This window comes from Pelmatolapia mariae, linkage group LG20, assembly GCF_036321145.2.
Source record: "Pelmatolapia mariae isolate MD_Pm_ZW linkage group LG20, Pm_UMD_F_2, whole genome shotgun sequence".
Lineage (NCBI taxonomy): Eukaryota > Metazoa > Chordata > Actinopteri > Cichliformes > Cichlidae > Pelmatolapia > Pelmatolapia mariae.
The window spans coordinates 35,424,523-35,437,154 of NC_086244.1; the positions used below are offsets into that span (position 1 = coordinate 35,424,523).

General features: G+C 39.7%; 1 protein-coding gene across 5 annotated transcripts; it reads left to right on the top strand.

The window, feature by feature from the left end:
• Positions 1-2,697: 2,697 nt before the first annotated feature.
• On the top strand, positions 2,698-11,401 carry ampd1 (adenosine monophosphate deaminase 1 (isoform M)). Of its 5 annotated transcripts, none has more exons than XM_063464311.1 (16): positions 2,698-2,723; positions 3,753-3,754; positions 5,531-5,696; positions 5,862-6,009; positions 6,950-7,115; positions 7,205-7,424; positions 7,592-7,721; positions 8,046-8,240; positions 8,713-8,844; positions 9,005-9,168; positions 9,356-9,482; positions 9,625-9,788; positions 9,969-10,089; positions 10,508-10,681; positions 10,922-11,032; positions 11,246-11,401. In XM_063464311.1, the coding sequence occupies exons 1-16, from the start codon at positions 2,698-2,700 to the stop codon at positions 11,399-11,401; spliced, it is 2,202 nt and encodes a 733-aa protein (XP_063320381.1). The 5 variants fall into 5 exon arrangements, with proteins under 5 accessions (XP_063320381.1, XP_063320379.1, XP_063320380.1 ...); XM_063464309.1 differs by lacking the exon at positions 3,753-3,754 and adding an exon at positions 4,337-4,345 and having other exon boundaries at positions 2,698-2,719; XM_063464310.1 differs by lacking the exon at positions 3,753-3,754 and adding an exon at positions 4,863-4,871 and having other exon boundaries at positions 2,698-2,719.
• The last annotated feature ends 1,231 nt before the right edge of the window (positions 11,402-12,632 follow it).

A 12,632-nucleotide genomic window follows, 5' to 3' on the forward strand; every position in this document is an offset into this window, starting at 1 on the left:
TAAGGGGAAATGTGGAAATCACAGGAAACTGCTGCATAGCCAGATCCAAAGAACGCCTGTAGAGCAGGAGCCGGACACTGGGACACCTGTTGTAATTTGGTAGTGTCTGACAGTTTGGATGATGATGATAGGAGTAATATGAGATGGACAAACTTGGACACTCTGCTCCCTCCTGCCTGTCTAAATCACATTTAGGCTACAGCCGCCAATAACCTCTCAGGTTCATATTGAAGAGCGTAGATCTGTCTGGAAAGAAGAAATTATTGAATCAGTCATTTTACCACTCATCTTTAGCTGTTTATCCTTGAAGTTCACACTCATGTGGCATATCGATACACTCTGTTCCTTGTGGCATTTGAGCAGGAAGCACTGATTTTTCCTACTGAGGCATGTAGCTGTAACACTTTAGTTAGCATTTTTGTGCAAACTGGGCACACCAGCTAAAGTTTGAGAGGATTAAACATCTCTTCTGTTTAAGTTAATAGTAGAAGAAACCTGTCATTACAAATACAAGGAAATGTAAAACAAGATTGTGAAGTTTAAATACTTCAAAGGTATTTTTGGTGAAATTTGTGACCTATTTTAAATTATTTAAAAAAAAAATCCTTAATTCACCTTTAATAATTTAAACATTCCCATTCTGGCATTTTAATTCCCAAAGTCTGAATTGACTGACTGCCCATTTCTAACTTGATCTCTTTAACTAGTAAGAGGAACCTTGACATTTAGAATCACATTCCCTAAAAATAGATGGCTTGTCGGTTTGTGTCTTCAAGCTGCACAGACATCGGGAAATGGGAGTGTGTGCAACACAAATCAACTTTATATATTTTGAAAAAATAATCATAATATATCCTGGTATCCTGCAGTATTTAGCCCTCCAGATAGACTCATTTTTATTTTGTCTGATTCTGTCAAAAGCTTTAGAGTTAAATGGAATTTAATTTGTGATAAAGCAGTAAAACTACATTAGAAAACTTCAACAGCAATGACAACTGAAGGAATATATCCCAAGGAAGCACTGGCATATTTTCATTTCATGAATTACAATGAGGCCCCAGGCTTTTCTCCTGGTTAAACTTTTTTTGTTATTTTATTTTGACTTTTTTAATCCACAGTAAGCTGCATAAACCCAGTGCCTCCTAGCAAATCTTAACCGTTACCTGCTGTGCTTGTTTTTCATGTGTTTCCTGCTCAAAGCACGTTCTTTTGAAAGCCAAAAGCAACTGGAAGCTGCACACCCAAATCTGTATGAGTTTTAGCTCAGAAAATAGGCTTGGTTGTATATGATTACTTAAACGCATATTATTGTGCACAGGTTAAAACATGTATATGCAGTCCTGTGAAAAATAAGTACACCTGTACGGTATGCCTAAAAGGTGATACCATGCAATACTCTGTCCAAGTACAGACTTCAATCTGATCGAAATTCTGGGGCAGGACCTTACGATAGCGATGCATTAGGTCAGGTTATTGCTGCTAAAGGTGGTAATCATTCAGTGAGGTTAGCTTGTTCTTTTTCACGTGACTCTAAGGTAATTTTGCTGAGAAATATTTGAATCGTTGAATTGGACGTGAAGTGTTGTGTTTCTTTAAGCAATGTCACATTTTCTCATTTAAACAGCATCTCAGTAATACTGGTCTAGCCCTTATAGCTTTAAAAGCTTTAAAATGTAGCTTGTGTAAAGTATTTTTGAAATCAAATGAGGAAAATTTTGTGGGTAAGACCAAATGCTAGGTTGTATTAGGGTTTCAGCATCTCTGAAGGGAGGGGGAGACTTCAGACAGCTATGTCCCTCAGAGTCTGCCAACTGGTGAGCAGAATGAACACCTACCCAGCAGTGACTGGGGATCGAAGATTATGGGAAGGGATTTAGAGACGATGGAAATCAGAGAAGTACTGAGGGGCAGGAGTGTGAAGGGACTTGTAGGTGAGAAGAATGACTGAATTTAAGGCAGGACTTTGGGAGCTATGTAGAGAGCCGAGAGTAGGAGTGATCTCTTGCCAGGATGTAGCGAGTTTTGAGCACTTCACAGCGTATCCTTGACTTTACTTTTGGCTCATTATTTCAATAGTCCACACAGAATCTGACAAATGCATGGGATGCTTCAGCAACAGGATAGAGATGTGAAATCCAGAGACAAGAGCTGACTGTCATCTGCATAGCCATGATGTTGTGCTAGGAAACACTTTGATGTGAAATTGAATGTTATTGTCTCTACCACCTAATGATGGAACACTAACAGTGCAGTCAGGGCAATGTGGGTGTGAGCTTCCTTCTAATTTCCTCCTTCTTCTTCTTCCTCGCTAATTATAATTTATGCCAAGAAGTGGTTTATAAGTCAGCCTATCTTATGTACCACCTACCATGTTCACAGTAACTCATGCAGCCATCACGGTGTTTCATAAGATGAGTCCCCATGTATGCAAATACCTGTCAGTTTGTCAAAACACTATGCCAGCCGGGGGGGTCCTGTATGCACACAGATGACTTAAAATAGATCTAGACACATATGAGTTCCCTATTACATCAAGGCATGTTTCATGTGGCCACAGCGGGTTCTGGTTACAGTTGAGCAGAGGGTGCTTAATATTGCCCAGAGCAAGCGCGGGGCTCCACACTTCCCAACTACAGTGGTCCAGTGCCTGACCACCCGCTACCAGTCCTCAGGATAGTTTAACTGAAGACCATCACCATGCCAAAAGTTTTGGTTCCAGGTCAGTTTGGGCAAAATGAAACAGGGACTTCATATATACTACACTAACAGAGGGGAGGTTTGGACATTTTTTAAAGAAATGAGCAAACCAGTAGAAGATCAGTCAGAAGGCAGTAGGGTGACAAAGATGTCCCCCTGCTGCCTTCTGACTGAGATGAAGTGATGTGCTGATTTTATATTACACTGGTCACACTTTTCTGTGCAGCATGTAGTATAAACAACTGTTTAGGCAATAAATCCACATTTGTTTAGCTGTGCCAGTCCAGTGGTATCTTCCTTATGGGTGGCAGTGACAGCTTTAATGGCAGCTTCACTGGGGTTAAAAATGCACATACGTCCAGCGTGAGATAGTGATCTGTGTCTGCATAACACTAGCTAACTAGTGTTAATATGCACAAATTATTTAATACAATTTTATATCTATAAGATCTATTTTAAGCATGCGGTATATAGTCATTGGTATTGTACTACATGGGTGTGTATCAGCTTTTGGTAATGCACCTGTGGTTTACTACCAGCAGTAAAAATAGCAGGAAAGGAAATACGATGAATGCTATTTGTCATCATGTTCACAAAGATTGTGTTTGCCATCCAGATAATTTTTCTAGGTTTGTACTTTCATTGTGATCCTTCTTGTAGTACATGCCCACCACATAAAATCTCTGTCATTAATACTATTTTGAATGCTGCAGTAATAGTTGCTAATTTTAGGCCTGCCTTCACCAGGCACAGGGCAACCAGCCAGTTACATTATGCAAGAGTCTTTCAAAAGGTGAAAAGATAGAAATGCTGAAGCCCGACCACCTGCAGACAGGTTTGACTTCACAGCTAATAGAATTAAGTTGTATTAATTAATAAAACTTATCAATTAAAAATAATTGTTGCAAATTATTTTGCAACAATTAATGCGGTAAAATGTGACTGATTTTAAGACCTATTGATCAGCCACAGACAACGTTGAGTGACAAATAATGTGGAAATGATCGAACCAATTAATTCAGTTTACTAAAGGTGATATTTAGCTATGGCGATAGGAGTATTATGCAGTTTTCTAAGAGACCTAACCTGCTCCACAAGCCACTATGGATGATTTTTTTTCAACAGTTGTTTAACACACTTATTTCATTGTTATTGTTGTTCTGAGATATAACCAGGCATGTTTTGTTTCCTCTTTAACCTGGACTGTCCCACCCGACTGGGACTTTTTTGCTTTTTCACCAGAGGGAGGAAGTAAGTATCTAGATGGGAAATGAATTAGGGAATTTGAAATACAGATTAAAGTATTTCAAAATGCATGGTTCACTGCCTAGTTGTGAGGCAGTCACATCACCAAACCTGCATTTTTTATTTGAAAGCAACCTTTTCTCATGTTTTTTTGCGAATGAACACAAAAAGGAAATGATGGGATAAAGTCCAAATTGACAGCATTTATTAATAAACTGTTCACATTCAATATCAGTTCTCCACAAACAGCTTGATCCATGAGGACTGAACTGAAAATGAACATTTGCATTAATAAATGACTTTTTGCCACCACGGAAAGCTTAACATACAGCAATGCACATATCAAGAACTTAAAGGGACAATCAAACCGTTTGGCACAGACAGCATATCCCAGGGCCACACAGTTAGTGCATCCTTATATGCATGACCATACTGCACATTTTAGTTGAAACATGTTGCTCCACTGGGAGCGGAGACACAATGAAACAATCTCTGCGTGTATTTTGAAGATGTGGTCAGCAGTTTTTTGTCCAGCTCCTGCATTTCATTCAGTTGCAACACTTAATCAATTTTAACAGCCATGTGTCCAATCCTTACATATCCTCACACTGTGCCTTACATTAATGTCACTTACCCATTTATCACAAGTGGTCCAACATTTAATTTCATTATTCATGTGTGCAAGGTTTGCTACTGCATGCATTTTCTAATCTATGTTGTTTTATTTATATAAATATATATATATAGCCTTTTATATTACACAACTTGATATCAACGTACTGTGGATAACGATAAAGTGTTTGGGGTTTATTCATGTATAACCTTCTGCATAATATTTTCTAACCAATGCTTTTCCTAACACTTTCTTTTCTGGGTTTTATTCCCCATGATGCATCTCTCTCTCTTGCTGGGTATATCAGGTCAACAGAGTAAGTATGGAGGATGGCGAATGGAAGCCAAAGTCACTTCGGTATCAAACTGTATGCTAGAGATGTCACCTTAGAGGAGAATGTGTTGGCTCTTGCAAGTGCATGTAAAAAAGTTGAGTTGGTCTAGAGAGTAGTTTTGTACACAGTGGGTTGTTAAATAGAGCTACAAAGGCTTTGCATTGTCACTGTCTCATTTTTGTGTGTGTGTTTGCGTTAGTCTTTGTGTGTGCGTATATATTTTTTAGCATATTTTCATCAAAAACAATAATAAAGAGCCACTTACACTGTGGCGGATTAGGTGCAATTACGCAATTATAAAGAGAAGTGGACCTGGAGTGCTTCATCAGTGTAGTCCCTCAATATGCATGATTTTTGCAGGCTATACTGGAGGTCAGAGTTTCCCAGTTGTAGTGACTGAGTCAGTCTGTTGCCATGTATGCTTGTGCTGGAGCCTGTACACATCTTTGAGGAATATGCTGTGAATGCAATGCAATGCAGTACATCATGTCCAAGATTTTCCTCCTTAGAATTTTGTCATTTAGTAATGTAGATCATAGCAGGCAATCCTGAATGTGGCCCGCCTAGTTTAGTTCGATGCTGCATGATGTTATATGAACGGAATGCATTTCTGTTACTTAAACTTTCTGTGTGCATCACAGAGACCGATGACAAGATGAGGGCCTTCGCAGAGCAGGTCTTTGCTTCTGAGACCAAAGACGAGACGGTCCGTGATGAAATCTCCATGTTTGATGTGGCTGAGGACTGTCCCATCATCCATCATGAGATGGCCCACCATCTGCACACTGATGATGATGAGCAGAAACGGTAAGATGGAAGATTTTGAATAGTGATGCTACAAAATCATGATTTGCTTCCTGATAGAACCACAACAACAACAAAAAAATCATTACATAACCTGCCATCTCTATTCCTTTTTTATCAATTTTGACAGAAAAATTAAGCCAGACTTCACTATTTTATCTTCCACAGCAAGAAGCGCTCCCGTACCATGGCTGTGCCCACGGTTGCTTCCCAGGCAGCTGCTACCCCTGTAGTGTCAGTGGAAGTGGACACGCCCACCTACCTGGAAGTGCCTGACTTTCAGAGAGTGGCCGTCATTGGAGACTATGCTGCTGGGGTACTGTTTATTTTCGCATACTTAAAAAACATTAAACTTCTTATGTGTTACACTTTGAGGTCAACCATAAATAACACCTTCGTCCAGTGGTGTAACTTCACAGTGTATTAGCACATTGTGATGTCACTCGGAGGGGTGGTTCTGGGTGCGACAAGGTAAAAGTCTTTAAAGCTTATAAAAGTTATAGCATGAACTGAATTTTAGAAGAAAGTAGTTTACTAAGCACTATGTCACAAATGCTTGGTAAGACTGACATGCATTTCAATCAGACTGGCTTTTCAGTTGCAGCGACTCCTGAATTGGGTTTGAATTGGTATTGATAGCTTTAAAATTGAAACTACCTGTAGCACATTCAAACTGGGTCAAGCAGACATGAATGTGAGAAGTGGTGAGTATAAATTTCACTGACTATATTTTGTCAGTGCGTGAGTGTCCTCACAGGCTACCTCCCACTATGAAAGGCCATGAGTGGAGCTCATCTGAGAGTACGCTAAAGTTTCAGGTTTCACCACCGTTGGTTTGACATTTACAGTAGAGCGAGAGAAAACTTTGGAGGAAGTGACTTTGCTTTAACTTACTTTGGGCCTCACATTTGTTAAGATAAAGGTTTGTTCACTGCATATGTAACATGTTGTGTTAACATTACACAGAGCAAATGACTGATTGTGTAGTATATGCTCTTTTTTAAAAAAAATTTCCATTGAGATGAGATTGGAACAAATAAAAAGTTCTAGTAGTCAAATTTGTTTTAACAGTATAGTCTCCATCTGCTTCATCCATCCATCCAGTTTATCCAGTTTAGGGTCGCAGGGGTACTAGAGCTTATCCCAGCTGTTATGGGTCAACCTGGACAGGAAGCCAGTCTGACACAGGGCTAATGTGTTTCATCAATTCCACATTGTTTAACAGTTAACTGTTATCTCTCGTATGTGCTATTCAGGTGACCATGGATGACTTTGAGCTGGCATGCAGGGGTCTGTACCGTGCTTTAACCATCAGGGAGAAGTACATGCGACTGGCCTTCCAGCGCTTCCCAAGAACAGCCTCCCAGTACCTGCGTCAAATTGAAGGAGAGTCTTTCAGACCGGAAGAACAATTGGAGCCAGGTGATAATAAAAGGAGATCAGGGTTAGCATGATTTGAAATGATCTTAAGTAGAAATGTGTACTTAATTATATGTCGCAACTATCCTCAGTCTTCACAAGTCCTCCAAAAGAAGGGGAAGACCCTTTTGATGTCAAGAACCTGCCAAAGAATCTGGGCTATGTTGCTCGTATGAAGGACGGTGTGATTTATGTGTACAATGACGCTGCAGCTGCTGACAAACATCAGCCAAAGGATATGCCCTACCCAGACCTCAATACCTTTATCGATGACATGAACTTCCTCATCGCTCTTATTGCGCAGGGCCCAACGTGAGTGCTTTAAAAGTGCTCATCACTCTGTTTTTAGATTTTAGAACTGAAATTCATCTGATTTCAAAAAGTGCCAACACAATTTCTCCTCATTTTTGTAATGTAGCTGTAATTCTTCCTAGGTGAAAGTGCTATCAAAGCACAATTATTTCCACTTTGTTTTGCAGAAAGACTTACACTCACCGCCGTCTTAAGTTTCTCATGTCCAAGTTCAATGTGCATGAGATGCTGAATGAGATGGAGGAGATGAAAGAGGTGAAGAAGAACCCTCATAGGGACTTCTACAATTGCAGAAAGGTAGTTGCTTTAAACCTTCTGTCAATTTAATGTGAAGTGACATAAAATAAAATACCAATGTGATTAGCACAGTTGCAGGATTTTCAGAAGTCTGTGACTATCAACAGCTTTGTACTGATTTTAATTGGAATGTGTAGTAGAGTTTAAGTAATGTCCTATTTATTTGTTGTGCATGATCATTTCGCACATTTTCTATCGTCTTCCTTACTTCCAGCTGCAGTGCAGCTCGTGGTGTCTTTAGCTCCCTCTTGTGACCGATCACATGTATTACATTGCACAAACAAAAACCTCACTGATCACCCTGCCATCTCTATTCCTTTCCAGGTTGACACTCACATCCATGCTGCTGCCTGCATGAACCAGAAGCACCTGCTGCGCTTTATCAAAAAGTCTTACCGTGTGGATGCTGAACGTGTAGTGCACAACCTCAAAGGGAAGGAGGTCACCATGAAGGAGCTCTTTCAGTCCCTTAACCTGCATCCATACGACCTCACTGTGGACTCACTGGATGTGCACGCTGTGGGTTTTTTTTTTTTTTTTTTTTTTAATAATTTAACTACTAATAAAAGACTTTTAGTATAGTAAAGTAACAAGGCCCACATACTGCCAGGATACATTTCCATGAAAGCAATTAAGTGTTCAAGATGAGAATAAAAACATGTAATAGTCAGATAATAACATAAAGAACATAAAGATTATAGTGCTGCCAAATTAACCATTTACCAGGACTTATGCCATGAATGACCAATGCGCAGAAAAAATGCTGCTGGGTGAGCAACATGTGGCCTCACCTCTGTAGGCCATATGTTGCTAAACCTGAAAACTGAATCAGGATAAACTTCTTTTCTAATTCTTGAGGAAATGTTTAAATATCAAAAAGTTTGTATTCTATAAAAGCAAACACTTTTATTAAAACCAAATGTGTCATGTTGCCTGTTCAGTTTTAGAACTTCTTTGGTCTAAATGTATCATCTTGTATCTTTCTCTGAAGGGTAGACAAACCTTCCAGCGATTCGATAAGTTCAACGCCAAGTACAACCCAGTAGGAGCCAGTGAGCTGCGTGACCTGTACCTGAAGACAGAGAATCACATCAATGGAGAGTACTTTGCCACTATCATCAAGGTTGGTTTCATGAAACATTTCTTCAAACGACTTCTCTGTGAAACTGTATAACTGTCACTTTGGCAGCTGAAGATCAAGGTTGCTATAACTACTTTATTAATATTCAATTGTATACACTGACCTGGTAATTTCAACTTGATTTGATCTTCGGGAAAACCAGGAAGTAGCTAATGATCTCGAGGAAGCCAGGTACCAGTATGCTGAGCCCCGTCTGTCCATTTATGGCTGCAACACCAACGAGTGGAACAAGCTCTCGAACTGGTTCGTCAGGCACAGGGTTTACTCCCCAAACCTCAAATGGATGATTCAAATACCTAGGATCTAGTAAGTTTTCAGTCTTCTCTTTCTTCTGTATAAACACACCAAACTGTCAGAGAGACATTTCATGCTTTTTCTTTTTGTTTGCCTGCATTAAAGAATATGCGTTCAAATACTAAAGCTACCTCTACTGCTACCAAGGATGGATGAAATTTTCATTTAAATAATGCCGTTTATCCATGTTCTATCTCAGCGACATCTTCAGAGGCAGAAACTTTGTGCCACACTTTGGCAAAATGTTGGAGAACATTTTCCTGCCTGTGTTCCAGGCCACCATTGATCCACAGTCCAGTCCAGAGCTAAGCATCTTCCTCAAGCATGTGAGTCACTGTTCAGACACAAAAATACATGCTGAACCTTGAATCCACACATAAAGATATAGCTGTAGAAAAGATGGCAAATTCAATCCGAATACTACGGTATAATCCCAGGATAATCCATTGTTTTCTACTTAATGTGTAGGTGACAGGCTTTGACAGTGTGGATGATGAGTCCAAACACAGTGGCCACATGTTCTCCACTAAAAGCCCCAAACCAGAGGAGTGGGACATCGCCAAAAACCCCTCCTACACCTACTACATCTACTACATGTATGCCAATATCGCTGCCCTCAACCAGCTGCGCAAGTGAGTAATGCTATTTCCATACATGGATTTTCTTTTTTCATCCTATTGGATTCAAGCACTCGGATTTCTTTGTCAGAGATCATTATTTTCGCTAAACATTTACAGTGAATATATATTTAACTCTTGTCTGAGTATGTCTGCTACTTTCTGTTGTATCATTCCTATTCTTCTGCTCTCCAGACAGAGGGGCATGAACACATTCATGTTCAGGCCTCACTGCGGTGAGGCTGGTGCCATAACCCACTTGCTGGCTGCCTTTATGACTGCTGACAACATCTCTCATGGCCTTAACCTCAAGAAGGTCAGTCCTCTGAATGCAGCATTTCATTTGCCTTAAAATGCACTTTAATTCATATGCATGATCAGGCAATTGCCAGACCAAGCAGCCATAACAATAGTCTTAAAACACAATATAAGTCTAATCAAAGTAGAAAATTGGTTTTCTTGTGTTTGTCTATACACCATATTTTATATAATATCTATCTGACAAGTTAACAGTGATAGATTATGTCAGCCTAACTCTTTAGTTGAATGTGGCCAATGATACAACTGACTTGTAATTCTAGTATTGAAGTGTAAAGTTCAATTTCAGATTTGGCATGATTCTTGTGAGCAAGTTAAAACATTGTTTATTGCCTATTTATATTTTGTGTTGTTATATTTGTTAAAAATATGAAGCTTGTAAAGTCACTGTTTTCCCATCAACCCTTCACAAACAGAGCCCCGTGCTGCAGTACCTGTATGTCTTGAGCCAGATCCCGATCGCCATGTCCCCACTGAGCAACAATAGCTTGTTCCTTGAGTATGCCAAGAACCCGCTGCTTGAGTTCCACAAGAAAGGCTTGGTGGTGTCTCTGTCCACCGATGACCCCATGCAGTTCCACTACACCAAGGTCTGAGCCTTTGGTGACAACATAGACAAATACACGCAGCCTGTTGTGGTGTTTATTGTTTAATATGTAGATCAGCGATGGTCAGCATTGACGATAAACACATTCTGTAAATCCTATAAATTGGTGTTGTGTGCAAAATTGTTTTTTTTTAATGAAATCCATTGCATATGATCTCAAGTTGAAACAGGAGTATTCAGTAATATCAGAGTGTAAGTCTTGTTTTTTTTTTTATGTCCACAGGAACCTCTAATGGAAGAATATGCCATTGCAGCTCAGGTGTTCAAGCTCAGCACCTGTGACATGTGTGAGATTGCCAGGAACAGCGTGCTTCAGAGCGCCCTCTCTGATGAGGTAACACGCATTGCGGTGTTTTTGAATGACAAAACAGACACACACCTACAAGTCTGTACTTGAGTCAAAGAGAATAACAAGAGCCACGAGAACATTACAAAATATATATATTCTTAGTTACACTATAGTGAGAACTACCAAAGGTGGTTTGAAGAACTTTGACTGTAATTGCCCCTTAATACATTTCTTTGTGGGGTTCTTTTTGCGCTGCAGGAGAAGTGCCACTTCCTGGGTAAGGATTACCTCAAAGAGGGTCCAGAGGGCAATGACATCCGCAAAACCAACGTGCCTCAGATCCGTATGGCGTACCGCTATGAGACCTTGTGCTACGAGCTCAACCTCATCAAGGAGGGATTGAAGTCTGAGTAAACAGACCGGACCCACCCTTACTTAGACACTACTCTCTTTTGTAATGTGGAAAAGTTTCTACGTTTGTTTATCGCAGTGGAATCTCAAAGAAACTGACCATTTAAAAGACAGATGTTCTCTCTATTAAAGGAAGAAATGCTTTTATAATCTGCACATCTGTGACTTGCACATTACAGTATGTTTTTTTTTCAGCTGGAGAAACGTGTATAAGAATGGAAGGAAATAAACGGTGCAATTGCATTTCTGTGGTCGTTGCCAAATTGTTTACCCGACAGGAAGATCTTGTCCTGCTGTGTTGCCTTAAGACATTTCTTGAAAGCTGTTTACCTTGTTTATTTAACGTTTAACAGCAAAATTACCTTTGTTAAGGCTATAAGTCAAAACATGATGAGAAAGTCAGCATTTGTTCTAACCTAAATGAACCGAGTTCACATTTAATCATGTTGCCAAGATCAAGTTTGAGACAAGGTATAAAGTCTAAAGTTCACAATTACGTTAGAGAGGCTAAAGCTCTACATCACAAACGTCATAAATTAAACACCCAGTTATGCGATCGCAAAGATGGAGCTCCTAACCCAGTGTCTAGATTTCCCAGGACACTTAAAGACAGCAGTATTTGTTCAGTGTTGACAGCTGCAGGAGTTGAGGTGATGACGTCGTCTCTCTTGGAGGCTTCAGGCAAACTTTCTCACAGTCAGCGCGTCAAGCTCGACAGAAACAGCATGAGGGAAACTGGAAGTCAAATAAAAGCACGGTAAACTATTTTTATTGTAAACAAGACAGAAATGTTGCATTACAACCCCCCAACACAGTTTTTTGTTAACCACTTCCAGCAGTGCTGTCATAAATAATGGTGTGGTGGATAATGCGTGTAAATGTTGCTTGTTCCTTTATTATTTGAAATCATTTCAGATACTTTTGTTGCTCCCAAAATTCAGTGGCATGTGTTATGATGTCGATATCCCGGTGGTCTTGCTGAACACCGGAATAACTGACGCCAGCAAACGTACAATTGCGGCGGACTAAAATACATTTACCTTTACAATATTTACGTTTTATAAAGGACACGTAAAAATACAAAATGGACAACATAAAAAACTGAACATACCAAAATAAAAAAAATTTCACCCAGAAAGTTCAATGAACAGCTTATAAATTGGGGGAACGACACTCAGTGAATTGTTAGCTCTTATATTTTGAAAGTTACAACCGGAAATCGCATTTTCAGGCT

Coding starts and splice junctions, on each gene's coding strand:
- ampd1 (XM_063464309.1), top strand. CDS start 2,698: ATGCCAAAAGTTTTGGTTCCAG. Junction 7,116..7,204: donor GGAAGAACAATTGGAGCCAG/GTGATAATAAAA, acceptor AACTATCCTCAG/TCTTCACAAGTCCTCCAAAA. Junction 9,483..9,624: donor TAAGCATCTTCCTCAAGCAT/GTGAGTCACTGT, acceptor CTTAATGTGTAG/GTGACAGGCTTTGACAGTGT.